This window comes from Cervus elaphus, chromosome 5 (genome assembly GCF_910594005.1).
Source record: "Cervus elaphus chromosome 5, mCerEla1.1, whole genome shotgun sequence".
Classification (NCBI taxonomy): Eukaryota; Metazoa; Chordata; class Mammalia; order Artiodactyla; family Cervidae; genus Cervus; species Cervus elaphus.
The window spans coordinates 98,647,371-98,664,009 of NC_057819.1; the positions used below are offsets into that span (position 1 = coordinate 98,647,371).

A 16,639-nucleotide genomic window follows, 5' to 3' on the forward strand; every position below is an offset into this window, starting at 1 on the left:
GTCAAACCTCAGAAGGAGTGTGTCGATGGGTTCTCTGTTAACCAAACAGGATGCTGTTTCAATGCACAGAAAGTATTTGAGTGCCATCTAATGGCCAGAGCGAGCAGCTGCTTAGGAAAATAGAGGAGAGTTACACATTCCATGTTTGTTATTGTTTAGTCGCTAAGTCACACCTGACTCTTTTGTAACCCCATGGACTATAGCTCGCCAGGCTTCTCTGTCCAAGGGATTTTCCAGGCAAGAACACTAGGTTGCCATTTTCTTCTCCAAGGGATCTTCCCAACCCAGGGATCGAATCTGCATTTTCTGCATTGGCAGGTGGATTCGTTACCCCTGAGTCCCCAGCTGCTGCTGCTGCTGCTAAGTCGATTCAGTCCTGTCCGACTCTGTGCGATCCCATAGACGGCAGCCCACCAGGCTCTTCCGTCCCTGGGATTCTCCAGGCAAGAACACTTGAGTGGGTTGCCATTTCCTTCTCCAGTGCATGAAAGTGAAAAGTGAAAGTGAAGTCGTTCAGTCGTGTCCGACTCTTCCTGATCCCATGGACTGCAGCCTACCAGGCTCCTCTGTCCATGGGATTTTCCAGGCAAGAGTACTGGAGTGGGGTGCCATTGTCTTCTCCTTGAGCCACCAGAGAAGTCCACTATTTATCTGACTACCAATGCTACTCAATGCATTGAGCTGCTTTTCTAGATACAAAAAAGACAAGACTCAGTTACTTCCTTTCAAGGAACGGATGATCTTAAGGAGAAGAAGGGACAGGGTTCTCTACCCTCTGCTGTCCCAGGTCCTGTGCTCAGCACCTTCACAATTGTTCATTTAACCATCACAGTACATTGAGACTTAGCTGTCCTTCCCTCACTTTTCATACAGGATACAGAGACGGGCACTGCCCAAGGTCACAGTCAGCTAGTGGCTGAGCCAGCCTCAGGACCCAGACCCAGAAGCCATCGGAAGAGGAAAAATCCTTGGGCTGGGTATCCGGACACCTGGCCCCCACCCCAGTTCACCCACCACCTGCTGTGTGATTTGAAGACTTCCTCCACTGGGCCTCCACACCCCCAGTCTGCTGGTCTTGTCAACCTGCTAGACTTTAAGGATGAGTCCAGGATTCTCAGCTTCACATCTGACAGCTTGGGAGCGCTAAAGCTCACAAGCTCACACCCCAGGACACATGACCTGGCAGCCAAGGGGAAGTAGCTGGTGCACCAAGAAAGTACCTAACTCTGTTCTGCTCCATCATCAATCAGCCTCCCTCTGCCTGGCCTTGGCCTCCAAGACCTGGAATCTCCCACGTTACCCAGAATTCTAGTAGCCCTCCCATGATATAATAATAAAAATAAAAGATAACTAGTAGTACTTCCCTGGCAGGCCAGTGGTTAAGAATCTGCCTGCCAATGCAGGGGACACGAGTTCAATCCCTGGTTTGGGAAGATTCCAAATACCTGGGGCAAGTAAGCCCCTGCTCCACAGCTAGGGAGCCTGCCCTCTAGAGCCTGTGCTCTGCAACAAGAGAAGCCACCACAATGAGAGGCCTGCACACCTCAACTAGAGAGTAGCCCCACTTGCCGCAACTAGAGAAAGTCTGCAAGCAGCAACAAGGAACTGGCACAGTCAAAATAAATTAAAACAAATAAATATTTTAAAAGGAAACTAATAAGGACCTACTGTATAGCAAGCACATGGAACTCAACTCAGTATTCCATAATGGCCTATACAGGAAAAGAATCTTAAAAAGAGCAGATATATGTAATAACATTCACTGCTGTTACAGCAGAAATTTATGCAACATTGCCTGCCAACTATACTACAATTAAAAAAAAAAAAACATTTTTTAAGAAACTGAAAAATAAATAAATAAGTATTTGGTGTTTGTATCTAGTTCTCAGCACACAGCTCCTAAAACCCTTGGCACCTCTGTGTGATATGTGTTTTTTATGCTAGTGAGGTGACCGGGCTGGGGGCCCTTTGATCACTTCAGAATGAGGGCTGGTCCCAGAATAGTCCAGGTCTCCAGGGATAAAGGCTGAAGATTAATCTCCAAGGCCAATGACTTAATCAGTTGTGCCTACATAATGAAACCTCTCTAAAAACCTGTCAACCCAGATGAATGGATAAAGAAACTGTGGTACACATTCCATTGTAATGATGGAATATTACTCAGCTATGAAAAGGTATGCATTTGAGTCAGGTGAACTGAGTTGGATGAATCCAGAGCCTGTTATACAAAGTAAGTCAGGAAGAGATAAACAAATATTGTTTATTAATTCATAGGGAGCCGACTATACAGAGTTAAGTAAGTCAGAAAGAGAAATGTTGTTTATTAACAGATATATATGAATTCTAGAAAAGTGGTACTGACAATCCTATTTGCAGGGCAGGAATAGAGATGCAGACACACAGAAGGGACTTGGGGACACTCGGGAAGGAGAGGGTAGGACAAATCGAGAGAGTAGCATTGAAACATATCATTACCATGTGTAAAATAGATTGCGAGTGAGAAATCGCTGTGTAACACAGGGGGATCAATCCAGTGCTCTGTGACAACCTCGAGGGGTGGGGTGGCAAGGAGGTTCAGGAGGGAGGGGATACATGCATACTTATGTCTGATTCATGTAATTGTATGGCAGAAACCCACACAACATTGTAAAGCAATTATACTCCAATTAAAAATAAATTTTAAAAATGTCAACTTTTAAAAATGTCAACTTTAAAAATGTCAATAAGTTTTTTAAAAATGTCAACTTTACCAAGTGTATCACTTCTATTTGGCTATTCCCCACTTGTGTCCTTTACAAGAAACTGGTAACCAAATTGTTTTCCTGAGTTCTGTGAGTTGTTCTTGTTATGCCCAATGTCCGAATCCCCGAGCGGGAAGAGAGAAGGCCTCCAAGACAATGCAACTCGCAGGAAGGGAAGTTTATTACTGACTCGAGCCAGGACTCTCCGCCCGCAACCAACGCAGTGGTGCCAGTCAGAGAGCCCCGAGCCCAAGCTGTTACACAAATTTATAGGGTGAGAAGCGGATTGGTTACACATTTGCAAAGCAATTTCATTGGTCAATACTTTCGCGAGCGCGGGACTTTCCTGGGGGTTTCGGCCCTGTTCCTAATTTCCTAATTGGCAACCAGCGGTCAGTATTAAGTGAAAGCTAATTGGTCCTAATTGGCTAATTGGTTGTATCCAGGTGGCCTGATAATCTTACCAAGTAGGAAGGCCTACTCCTAATCTAAGCTGCGTTACTTCTGCTCACCTCACAGTTCTAACAAATGATCAAACCTGAGAAGGTGTCCTGGGGAATCTCTTCAAACAGAAAGGTAGAGAACCCAGGAAACCCCATTTGCAACTGGTGTCTGAAGCAGGGGTGGTCTTGTGGGACTGAGCCCCATCAACCATAGGGTCTTCACTTACTCTGGGTGATTAGTGTCAGAAGTGAATTGAGGACTTCCCTGGTGGCACAGTGTATAAGAATCCGCCTGCTAATGCACGCAACAGGAGTTCAATCCCTGGCCCCGGAGGATCTCAGATGCCTCAGGGCAACTAAGCCCACATGTGCCACAACCACTAAGCCTGTGCTCCAGAGCCTGGGAGCCACAGCGACTGAAGCTCACGTGGCTAGAGACCAGGCTCGGCAACAAGAGAAGCCACAGCGATGAGAGACCCAGGCACAGTAACGAAGACCCAGGGCTGCCAAAATAAATTTTAAATCTTGGGAAAAAAAAGAAAGGAAGAAGTTAATTGAGTTGGAGGAACCCTAGCTGGTATCCAGAAAGTTGGTGTTGTGGGGGGGGAAAAAGACAACACTTCTCTCTGGCTATACCTCATGCCATACAGTTGTCCACTGTGCTTATTAACCATTAAAAAAAAAACTAACATTCATATATAACATTTTTAAAGGTTACTAAGAGCTTTTGGGAGAAGGCGATGGCAACCCACTCCAGTACTCTTGCCTGGAACATCCCGTGGGCAGAGGAGCCTGGTGGGCTGCAGTCCATGGGGTCGCAAAGGGTCGGACACAACTGAAGCAACTTAGCAGCAGCAGCAAGAGTTTTTGCTTGAGCCACCCTTGTGGCTCAACTGGTAAAGAATCCACCTGCATTGCGGGAGACCTGGGTTCGATACCTGGGTTAGGAAGATCCCCTGGAGAAGGGAAAGCCTACCCACTCCAGTATTTAATTGGAGCCTGTTTGCAAACCTATGCTGTCCCATTTGATAGATGAGCAAGCTGAGGCTCAGAGAAAGGTATCAGTCACACGAGGAGTCAGCGTCCAGGCCAACGGGCAGCTTGAAGCTCCTTAGGTCTGGTCCCCTCCAGCCCGGGTCAAATCAAGGCCAGAAACCATTACACAACAGGAAATGAGTTAGGTAATATCGTGCCTCCACCAGGAGTCTCCAACCCTGAGGATTCTACAAAAAAGGAAGAAAGTCCATACCTACTCCCCAGAGGCTCAGATTTGCTGAGATGCAGCAGGGTTGTTCCGCTTTCAAGCAGGAATATTTACTAGCTGCGTGCCGAGGTGCTCACAAAGCAGGCAGCCCCCTGGGCCTGAAACACACCCTGGTGCCCCTCCTAGCATGACAGGATGTGCGGTGGGGTTCAGGAAGCCCTGAAAACTGAGAGGCTGCAGAAGATGCCTGTCCTGACCCCCCTCTCTCAGGCTACACTCTCAAGTGGGTCTTTTTGGTGACTCCCATGCCTGCTCGGACATGGTGAGGACTGTTCTCCCGGGTCAGTGACCCAGGGCCAGGAGAGATCTGAGGATACTTGAGGGCGGACAGCTCTGAACTCAACCCTTCACTCTGAAAGCCCCTACCTCCTGTCCACATCAAGGCTTGGTCCCAGCTGTCCAAGTCCCAGGAGAAGGAAGACTCCAAGGGACACAGAACAGTAAATACCCAGCGCATCTCACCCACCATCCCAGCCCTGCACCTTCCCTCTCCTGACCGACCTCATGCTCCACCCTGGCACCCAGGAAGCTTCCAGTGTCTCCCAGGCCCCCTCTGGACACCCCCTCTTCCTGTGGCTTTTCCTCCCACTCCTTTTCCCCTCCCTTCTCCCAACACCATCTATCAGCAGATGCCCTGGGATTTTATAAAACTGATTCTAAATGCTGAATAGGAGTTTGCCGGGTGGAGAGCAGTGATCCCCATCGGAGTCCTGCATTGGTAGGGGTCAAGGAAGTGACTATTCTCTGCCTTCCTGACTGTCCTCACCAACCCAACATCCACCCCCTCCCATAAACATCCCTGCTGACTTGGGGAAAAAAAAAAAAAAACACGTGACCTGAGAGCTGCCAGTCGAGTTTTGCTGAAGGCAAAATGAGGACTGCAGCCCAGAAGACGGCATTTCAGATAGGGCTAAGAAACTGCTTCAAAGAGGGAGACAGACGAAGGTCATTATATATGTGATTTTGATAAAGGGGGAGTTCATGCAACCTGTATTTGCAGGTTTGTATATGCTGCTTGTCACGAGGAGCATACCTCCCCATGAAGGATTTTAGTGCTTTTCTAGGTGTGAGGAGATGCAAGAACTGGGCTCATAAAAATAAGCTCCTGAAAAGACCTAGCGCTCTGAGGACCTGTACTGCCAGGTTTTCCTCGAGCACAGAGGGCCCCATTCCTGATCTCCACCCTGAACTCCCTTCATGGGATGTTGAAGGTCAGCAGCTGTAGCAGCACATGATTTAATCCTTGTAGAGGTAGACAGCCAGTGCCCATGGCAAGTGCCAATTTATAGTTGACATCTCCAGGGTCCCCCAGCCCGGCAGCGATGGCTGGTGAAGCCCGGAGGCTGGAGGACTTGGAGGAAAAGAAGAAAGAGAAGCTGAAGGAGCTCCAGATTTGGCTGCCCGATAAGGAGCCCTGCGGGCAGTCTCCTGAAGTGGTCCAGGCTCAACCAGAGAAGCCAAGCAGCGTGAAGATCGCCTCACACCTGTTGCATCAGTACAAGGAGGTACAGCACGGGTGCATGGCCATCCACACCAAGGGACCGCACATGAACAAGCAAGGGGTGTGCACCAAAACCCTCGAAGAGACAGACTTGAATTCAGGTGCTTACAAAGCCTCCTCTGCCCACTGCTGATCTCCTCACCCCCCACCAGAGAACCCCCACACACACACCTTCCTCTGGGTGGTGATTTATTACTGCCCTATCAGGGGGGATCCAGACCTAGGCCAGCCTGCAGCTAAGAGGCTTGCTGGGGCGGGGAGGGGAGGTTCCTGGATTCCTCTTCTAGCCAAGTGGATTCCTAGGATCCCATGTGGTCCTCACAGGGCCTGGAAGGGGTGCTCAGAGGGCCGGAGAGGGAGGAGGCTGGCATTCAGAAGGGCAACTGGAAGGGAGGGCTGGGGGTTTCATGCCCAACTCCTAAGCAGGCACTTGCCTGGCCTTATGTTATAAGCAGACTTGGGAATCGGGCACTGCCAGGCTGGGCGAGTCACTTCACTGCTCTGTGCCTCTGTTTCTACATCTGTAAAATGGAAGAGCAAGAGCCTACCTCCTTGGACTATGTAAGGGTTAGAGAGATAATTCGTATTAAATATTTAGCACAGGGTCTAAGAGTCTAGTGGTGGTTTATTCCGACTCTTTGCGACCCCATGGACTGTAGCCCACCAGGCTCCTCTGTCCATGGGATTTCCTAGGCAAGAATATTGGAGTGGGTTGCATTTCCTTCTCCAGGGGATCTTCCTGACCCAGGAATCGAACTCAGGTCTCCTGCATTGCAGGCAGATTCTTTATTGACTTTGCTATGAGGGAAGCCCCTAAGACATAGTAAGTACTCAAAAAACAAAAAAAAAAAAAAATAGGAGCTCTGTTGCTACTGTTGCTGTCACCGCAGTTATTATTACTAATCAGCAACCCTGGGAGGTGGGACTCTTCACCCCACCGGGGAGAGGTGCACAGAGGGGGCTCAACTTTCATGAGGAGGTAGAAACAGAGCCAGGACACAGATGCAAATCTTCTGGACCCCAAATCAGGGTGAATCATCCAGCAGCATCAGGAAATTGTCCTCCAACAAGAGGCAGGCTGCAATGGTCTCCCTCCTGACCTCCATTGGTTGAGACAAAAGACCTCTCTTGTTCTTCTTGGCTGAAGGACCCAAGGCCTCAGTCCCCTGGCTCCTGCCCCTTCCCCTGGCAATCCTCCAATCTGTTTGTCTGCTCCCCACAGCCCTGTCTTCCTCATTCTTCCACTCACCAAGTGCACCCAACCTGGAGTCCCCCAGCTGGCCCACCTCCACCGAAGTGTTGAAATTCTGCAAGCCTAATCAACCAGTGCTCGAGCCCTCAATGGAACAGAGGTCAAGATCCCTAGTTTTCACATCTGGATATCCCTGGAAAGGTGAGGCTTGCTGAGGGGCCCTGAGGCAGGGTAGGTGGGGGGATGCGGGGTTGGGGGGCAGCTTTGAGGCAGCCAGTGGGCTTGTAACTCCATGCAGACCCAATCAGAAGGAACTACAGAAGGCTGGAGGAGCCAGAAGCAGGGTGGTGGGTACAGTGGGCCTAAAAATGATCTTTCAGGAGCATCCCTCTGCTGAGACTGCACTCCTTCCGATCTGGTAAGATGGGGATGCTGAGACTCATGTTGGTCAGACAGTGAATCTCCCCCAACCTGGTGCAATGTGGTCCTTGCCCAGGCAGAGCTCAACTCACAATCTCAGTGGACTTTGAAGATCCTGGGGGTCAGGGTGGTTTAGAAAGTTCCAAGGAGGACTTAGTTCTCCAGATAAACCCCAAGAGAAGGGTGGGCTCACCCCTCAGCCTAAGCCGGTTCCCTCTCCTGACTTCTCTTATTTTGGCCTCCATCATCCTGAGTCACCCAGGCTTCAAACCCCAGCCACACCCCGGCCTCTTCCTCTTCTCGTCCCAGTATCAAAGTGCAAGTTCACACAGCATCTGGAGACAGAGCCAGGGCTGGAACCTAGAACCACCCATTCCTGGTACAGTCATTTCTCTCTCCATCTGCTGCTGCTTTTTGAAGGTCCCCATCCCCAGCTTGGGCTTCCCAGGAGGCGCTAGTGGTAAAGAATCCACCTGCCAATGCAGGAGATGCTAGAGACATGGATTTGATCCCTGAGTTGGGAAGATCCCCCGGAGGAGGAAATGGCAACCCAATCCAGTATTCTTGGCCACACTGGGTGTTCGCTGCTGCACACTGGATTTCTCTCATTGTGGCAAGCGGGGGCTACTCTTCATTGTGGTGCCCATGCGTCTCATTGCAGTGGCTTCTTTTGTTGCGGACTACATGCTCTAGGCTCACAAGCTCAGTAGTCGTGGCTTCCATGCTTACTTGCTCTGCGGCATGTGGAATCGTTCCAGACCAGGGACCAAATCCGTGTCCCCTGCGTTGGCAGGCAAATTCTTATCCACTGCACCACCAAAGAAGTCCCTTCCCCTTCCTTCTATGCCTACTCTCACCACTCCACTCCCAAGCCTCAACAGTGATGGTCACAAGCTCCAGTACCCTCAGTTTCCACCATGACTTCACCCGCTTGCTCTATGACACCGAACAAACCACTTCATCCACCTGTGTCTCAATTTCCTCGTCTGATCTACTCTGCACACCACCCCAGGCCACAGTACAGAATTTACACATCTTTGAACTCCACACTAAAATAACCCATGTGCACAGAAGTTCAGATATACGATGTAGACTCTACAAGATGTTGCAGAAGAAAAGTGTTAGACTTTTCACATCTCTCTGCCCACAAAGGTCCCCTCTTGTGCCCCCACCAGCTTTCTTCTCTCTTGTCCTTCCCCACACACACTACCCAGTCTCACTGACTCTTCCTTTATTGAAGACGCAGAGCAGTTCCCCTCTGCCCCAAACTTGCATACCCTGAGTTTCATTGTCTGGCAAAACAGTGCCTGAATAAAATGATAAAGCATTTAAAGACTTCCCTGTTGATCTAGCAGCTAAGACTCCACTCCCACTGCAGGAGACCCAGGTTCTTTCCCTGATCAGAGAACTACATCCCACATGCTATAACTAAGAGTTTGTATGTCACAACTAAAAAAACCCACAAGTTGTATTGTAATTATCTTCTATTTTTCGTCTGGGTATTGATTGTGAAACCGATAAACAACTTTTATTGCTAAAAAAAAAAAGAACCCACAAGCTGCAACTAAAACCCAGTGCAGCCAAATAAATAAATAAATATTTAAAAAAAAAAAATAAAACAGTGCCTGGCAATGAAGAGGACCCACTACTTTAGAATGACACTTAGTAACTATTTGTTGTTGCTTGAAATGGGCAGCTTAACTCCCTTCCCCAAGGGGTTTATCAAAATCTTTCTACCTGATAGAGGAAGTTTCAGAGCATTAAGAGAAGTAAATTGTACCTCTATCTTTGTGATTTTAAAAATTGGATTACCAACACCATCTCACAGGATTTTTGTGAGAATTTAAAATGTATGAGCCTGAAATGGATGCTCAATAAATGATCCTTTCTTTCCTGTCTTTCTCCCCTGAAGACCATTCCCTAAGCATTTACCAAGCTTTTCCAAGTTCCCCATATCATGAGTCACCAAGCCAAGAGTTACCCAATGACCCCACCTCCACCGCAGTCCTGAGAGTCTGTGAACCCCCAAGTCATTCCTGTCCAGAGCCCAGAGAGAAGGAGGGTCCTGGGACTGTATGGCCACTGGTTGAAACATCTGGAAACAGCTGCACAGGTAAGGCCCTGCTGAGCTTCTGGAAAGGGGTGGGTGAGGCAAAGACATGGATGGGGGCCCGGTTGATAGACTGTGCAGAAAGGGTCTGGCAAACATCTGAGACCTCTCTCCAGAAATCCTATTGCTGGGACTTCCCTAGTGTCCAATGGTTAAGAATCTGCCTGCCAATGAAGGGGACATGGGTTCGATCCCCGTTCCAGGGAGACCCCACATACTGCAGAACAACTAGGCGAGTGCACCACAACAACTGAAGCCCACACACCCTGGAGCCCATGCTCTACAACAAGAGAAGCCACTGCACTGAGACACCAAAGCACCGCAAAACGAAGAGTCGCCCCTGCTTGCCACAACCAGGAAAAAGCCCACAAAGCCATGAAAACCCAGTGCAGCCAAAAATAAATAAATAAGTAAAACTACTTTAAAAAAAATAAAAAAGAAATCCTACTGCCAGAATCTCTCCACCTGCCTAAGGCACTGTTTCCAGGAAGCCCCTGGAAATTAAAATGCAGGAGTATTATCCATTACAGGAGACACATCACCTGGTGAGTGGACAGTCACTGGCCTAGGGTCGAAAGAGAAAGATTCCATTTCTGATGAGCTTCTCAGGCCCCAAACGGCCTGGAGCACGTCAGGTGGACACTCTCTATGTGTCAGGCTCTGTGCCATGTACTTCGCTTGCACAGTATAAAATCTCACGACCACTCCATGAGATGGATGTTATTATTATTCCACCTTGGAAATAAGAAGACTGAGGCTCGAAAATAGAAACTCTCAGAATGGCAGAGATGGAATTCAGCCTCCGCTCTCTCTAATGCCACTGCTGTTGTTAAGTCGCTCAGTGTTGTCCAACTCTCTGCAGCCCCGTGGACTGCAGCATGCAGGCTTCCCTGTCCATCACCAACTCCCGGAGCTCGCTCAAACTCATATCCATCAAGTCGGTGATGCCATCCAATCATCTCATCCTCTGTCGTCCCCTTCTCCTCCTGCCTTCTATCTTTCCCAGCATCAGGGTCTTTTCCAGTGAGTCAGCTCTTCTAATCAAGTGGCCAAAGTATTGGAGCTTCAGCTTCAGCCTCAGTCCTTCCAATGAATATTCAGGGTTGATTTCCTTTAGGATGGACTGGTTGGATCTCCTTGCTGTCCAACGGACTCTCAACACCACAGTTCAAAAGCATCAATTCTTCAGCACTCAGCTTTCTTTGTGGCCCAGCTCTCACACACATACATGACTACTGGAAAAACCATAGCTTTGACTAGATGGACATTTGTCAGCAATGTCTCTGCTTTTTAATGTGCTATCTAGGATTGTCATAGTTTCTCTTCCAAGGAGCAAGCGTCTTTTAATTTCATGGCTGCAGTCACCATCTGCAGTGATTTTGGAGCCCAAGAAAATAAAGTCTCTCACTGTTTCCATTGTTCCCCATCTATTTGCCATGAAGTGATGGGACCAGATGCCATGATCTTAATTTTGAAGGTTGAGTTTTAAGCCAGCTTTTTCACTCTCCTCTTTCACCTTCATCAAGAGGCTCTTTAGTTCCTCTTCACTTTCTGCCATATGGGTGGTGTCACCTGCATATCTGAGGTTATTGATATTTCTCCTGGCAATCTTGTTTCCAGCTTGTGATTCATCCACCCCAGCATTTTGCATGATGTACTCTGGGTATAAGTTAAATAAGCAGGGCAACAATATACAGCCTTGACACACTCCTTCCACAAACTTGAACCAGTCTGTTGTTCCATGTTTGGTTCTAAATGCCATTATCCACACATTTAATGTTCTGCTTCCTCTGTCATCTAAGGGTTTCCAGGTGGTGCTAGTGGTAAAGAACCTGCTTGCCAATACAGGAGATGTAAGAAAAGCAGGTTTGACACCTGGGTCACGAAGATCCCCTGGAGGAGAGCATGGCAACCCACTCCAGTTTTCATGCCTGGAGAATCCCATGGACAGAGGATCCTGGTGGGCTACACAGTCTTTAGGCTCACAAAGAATCAGACATATCAGAAGTGGCTTAGGACATGCACAAGGCATCTTCTTAACATTGATCTCAATGATGAGAGAAGTCCCTTTTGAAATCTGAGAGATATTTTGTTAAAATGATCCCTTCCACACCCAGGTAGGAGCATACTTGTAGAATTCATGGTCCTAAAATGTGACCCAGGTTGGAGATGAATTAACTGACTTAATTAATCATACTTTTTCCCATTCAGGGAAGGGAGAAAGAAGGAAGGAAGGAAAAAAAGGAGGGAGGGAAGAAGAAAAAGAAGAAAAGAAAGAATTTTTTTTTAAGAAAGAATTTTGTAATATGTAAGAGGCATCTTACCAAAACATACAAAAGTAATAACCTTAAACATGAAGAAGTAAATATGAAAGCCAAGAGGTTAATTAGTTGTTATAAAAAAAACATTCATTGATTCTGAGCATCCTAGCAACCAGAGCAAAAAGGGAAAGACAATGGGTTGGTTACCTAATATCTATTACTCAACAGAATGCATGTGCGCTCAGTCACTCTGTCATGTCCAATTCTTTGCAACTCCATGGCAAGCACAGTCCATGGGATTCTCCTGGCAAAAATACTGGAATAGGTTGCCATTTCCTATCCCAGGGGATCTTCCTGACCCAGGGATCAAACCCGAATCTTCTCCATTGGCAGGTGGATTCTTTACCACTGTACCACCTGGGAAGCCCTGCACAATAGAATAGAAAAGAGCAGTTCAGAAGAAATACAACTTTTCCTAATGCTGAATTCTTTTTCATTGGTTTTTCCAGTCAAGATTGAGGCATGATTGATAAATAAAATTGTACTATGTTAAAAGTGTACAGATTTGATATATGTTGTGAAATAATTACTACAATCAAGTTAACTGACATATCCATCACCTTGCATACCTGTGTGTGTGGTGTGTGTGTGTGTGTGTGTGTGTGTTGGGAATGCTTATAATTTGCTATCTTAGGAAGTTTCAAGCATATAGTATGGTATTATTAGCTATCATCATCATGCTCTACATCAAAGCCTCAAAACTAATTCATTTTAAAATTGAAAGTTTGTATTCTTTGCTCAACATCTCCCAATTTCCCTCACCCCCTCATGCTTGGGAACCATTATTCCTCTCTCTGTTTCTATAAGGTTAATTTTTTGTTTTTAGATTCCACATATAAGTGATACCATACATATTTGTCTTTCTCTGTCTGGCTCATGTCACTTAGGATAATGCCCTCCAGGTTCATCCATGTTATCACAAATGTCAGGATTTCCTTCTTTTTTGTGGCTGAATACTATTCCATTATAGAGAGATAGGTAGATACCTAGATCAATAGACTATATCTCCTTTATCCATCCATTCATCCACTGAAACAGCTTAGGTTGTTTCGTATCACGCTTCCATATCATGAATAGTGCTGTAATGAGTGTGGGAGTGCAGATATCTCACCAGCCTCTCTACTGTTTTTCTAATCTCAATTTCCTTTATTTCTGAATCAGCAGCCAGCACAGCATGTGGCTTGAGCAGGTGCAAAAAACAGTTGTTGAGTATTGGAAGGAGGGACAAGTGAACAAATCTATCCTATACCTTTATGTTTTATCTCTCCCTCCCTTACTTAGGAAGCAGAGAGAGATACCAGGACCAAAGGAGAGAGAGACCTTGCTCCACCTGGTCATGGAAAAATGAAGATTTGCACCAAAAATTCATGCAGTTGCTACTTCTACACACTCCTTACCCCAGAGACTACAAGTCCTTGAACTGGGGAAGCTGGAATCATGGGATGGTTGAGGAGCAAGGGCATTTGATTGAGGTCAGAGACTTATTTGGCTCAGACCTGGGTCCCCAGGAAGGGCCTCACACAGTCATATTGCATGGAGCTGCTGGAATCGGGAAGTCCACACTGGCTAGGCACGTGAGAAGAGCCTGGGAGAAGGGCCAGCTATACAGGAACCACTTCCAGCATGTCTTCTACTTCAACTGCAGAGAGCTTGCTGCGTCCAAGCTGACAAGTCTGGAGGAACTCATCACAAAAGACCAGTCCACCACTGTGGCTCCCACCGGACAGGTCCAGTCTCAGCCGGAGCAGCTGCTTTTCATCCTCGATGGTTTAGATGAACTGGAATGGGTCTCAGAGGAGCAGAGGGTGGAGCTCTGTCTGCATTGGAGCCAGCAGCAGCCTGTGCAGACACTACTGGGCAGTTTGCTGGAGAAAACCATATTTCCGGAGGCATCCTTGCTGATCACAGCTAGGACTGCAGCTCTGCGGAGATTCATTCCTTCTTTGAAGCAGCCATGTTGGGTGGAGGTCCTGGGGTTCTCCGAGTCTTCCAGGAAGGACTATTTCTATGACTATTTCACAGAGGAAAGCCAAGCAACTAGAGCCTTTAGCGTGGTTGAATCAAACCAAGCCCTCTTGACCATGTGTCTCACGCCCTTGGTGTCCTGGCTGGCCTGCACTTGCCTGAAGCAGCAGATGGAGGCAGGGGAAGAACTCTCACTGAGGTCGCAGACCATGACAGCCCTCTATCTGCGCTACCTTTCCCAGGCTATCCAAGCTCAGCCCCTGGGGACTCAGCTAAGGGGCTTCTGTACTCTAGCTGCTGAGGGTATCTGGCAAGGAAAGACTCTGTTCAGTCCAGGGGACCTCAAGAAGCATGGATTAGATGGGGTCATCAACTCCACTCCCTTAAAGATGGATGTTCTTCAAAAGCACCCCATGTCTCTGAACTACAGCTTCATTCACCTGTGTTTCCAGGAGTTCCTTGCAGCAGTGTCCTTTGCCTTATGGGACATGGGGGACAAAAGTGACCATCCTAACAGCAATGGAAGCATGGAAAAGTTGGTAGAAGTATATGGGATCAATAACCCGTTTGGGGCACCGACCATGCGTTTCCTATCCGGCCTTTTGAGTGAGCAAGGAGCGAGAGAGCTGGAGAACATTTTCCAATGCAAGCTGTCTTGGGAGAGAAAGCGGGAGTCACTGCTGCGGTGGGCTGAATTGGAAGTCTGGCGTGAGCATTACTCTCTGCAATTGTTTCACTGTTTGTACGAGATTCAGGACGAGGAGTTCCTGACACAAGCGATGGCCCATTTCCAAGGAACGAGAGTGTGCATCCGAACCAGCATGGAGCTGCTCGTGTTCACTTTCTGCATTAGATTCTGCTGCCACGTGCAGCGGCTTCAATTGAACGAGGGCGGACAACACCAAGGAGCATGCAGGCCCGCCGATGCAGTGCTGTGAGTACTCCACTCTCTCTTCTCTCCGGCTCCTCTGTTGGCTCCTCCGTCCTAGGCGCTGGAGTCACTTTCACTAAACTTAACCCCAGGGGCTCAAGGATGGAGGCCTCCAGCGACCACCATAGCAGACCCGCCCACCATCCCCCATCTGCCTAAGATCCCCTGCAGCAGGGTCCATCCAAGTGATGTGCCCTGCCTGCCTCTGGGTGGGCCCACTGTGTCCTGCCACTCCTCGTCCTATCTCTTTGACGACCACCATATTCTCCACCTCCCGTGCTGACCTGACTTCCCCTCCACGCAGCCCACCGGCCTCCCTTTCTCCCTCATGTTTGTCTCTAAGCAACCGCTCCCTCAGCTGCTTCAGACACTCCCCTTGATGGCTGTTGACCATGGCATTGGTCCAGAGATCTCCTCCATCACAGAATGTGTGTATCTGAAAGGTAGTCTCCATGTTCCCCCACACATCTGACTTCTTTGTGTCAATAATGCACTCCTGTACCCCAGGCACTTAGCCTAAAACCCGCCCCCACCAACCTGAGTGTGACGGCAGAGTTTTCGCTAAACATCCTCCAACCCCATTCACTTCCCCACCCAGGTTCCCCAACCTCAGTTGCAGTATTGGTCATTTAGTCCTTTTATGATTTGTTCTGTGAATATCTATCTGGCACTGCTTTTAGGCCGGCTCCTCCAGATCACAGATGAACAAACAAAACTCCTGCCTCAACTCCTGCATTGGTGGGCAGATTCTTTACCACTAGCAACACCTAGGAAGCCCATAGGAAGGGAGTAATCACACACAAAAACAGGGGGGGAAAAGTGAAAGTGTTAGTCGCATCCGACTCTCTACGACACCATGGACCATAGCCCGTCAGACTCCTCTGTCCATGGGATTCTCCAGGCTAGAATACTGGAGTGGGTTGCTGTTCCCTTCTCCAGGGCATCTTTCCAACCCAAGGATTGAACCTGGGTCTCCTGCATTGCAGGCAGATTCTTTATTGTCTGAGCCACCAGGGAAGCCCAATCACACATAATCACACAATCACACACAAGAGAAGAGTCAGAGGAAGAAATGTTGGATTTGGGTTTTTTCAGACTTTCAAGGGTTTTTTCTCACAGCAAAACCCATGTCCATTATAGGAAAATAACAATATGTAGAGAAGCAAAAAGACAGAAATTAATATCAACCAGAATGCCATCACTCAGAAATGACTGTCATTAAGAATTGAAGTATATGGTGCTATTGTGTGAAAATTGTACACATCTTAATTATGTTGAATTAAGTAGTGCTTTTCAGATCTACTGTATCCTTCTACTTTTCTGTCTACTCATTCTAGTAATTTTTGAGAGTTTGACATTGAAACTCCGACTAGAAATCTTAATTTACCTACTTAAAAATAATTATAGTAAACAGTGGAACTATATGTAACTAGATGTATTTCTTCTGTATTTTCCAAGTCTCCTGTAAATGTGTTATCATGCTTTCATAATTTAAAAATTAAAAAAAATTTTTAAATAAAAACTTTTTTTAAAACATTGAGGTGTTTGGAATTTCCCTAGTGGTCCAGTGATTAACACTCCATGCTGCCAATGCAGGAGATACAGGTTCGAGCCCTGGTCAGGGAACTAAGATCCCACATGCTGTGCAGAGCAGCCAAAAGATTTAAAAAAGAAACAAAAAAAAAAGAATTGAGGTATATCATCTAGTCTTTTTATGCTGATTTTCATGGCAAAACTGAACCACACCGGAC

General features: G+C 47.5%; 1 protein-coding gene across 8 annotated transcripts in view; it reads left to right on the top strand.

Annotated features, from left to right (window-relative positions):
- Positions 1–4,473: 4,473 nt before the first annotated feature.
- The window catches only part of NLRP1 (NLR family pyrin domain containing 1), a 30,715-nt gene continuing 18,549 nt past the window's right edge, over positions 4,474–16,639 (top strand). For 5 of the 8 annotated variants that reach the window (XM_043903489.1, XM_043903492.1, XM_043903491.1 and 2 more), the window contains exons 1-5: positions 4,474–4,888; positions 5,751–6,050; positions 7,172–7,342; positions 9,474–9,674; positions 13,274–14,891. In XM_043903489.1, coding sequence (XP_043759424.1) covers positions 5,771–6,050; positions 7,172–7,342; positions 9,474–9,674; positions 13,274–14,891 — 2,270 coding nt within the window. In that variant the 5' untranslated portion in view covers positions 4,474–4,888; positions 5,751–5,770. Of the gene's footprint in view, positions 4,889–5,750; positions 6,051–7,171; positions 7,343–9,473; positions 9,675–13,273; positions 14,892–16,639 lie in introns of those variants that run through there. The other 3 variants (XM_043903494.1, XM_043903495.1, XM_043903497.1) reach the window with 3 other exon arrangements.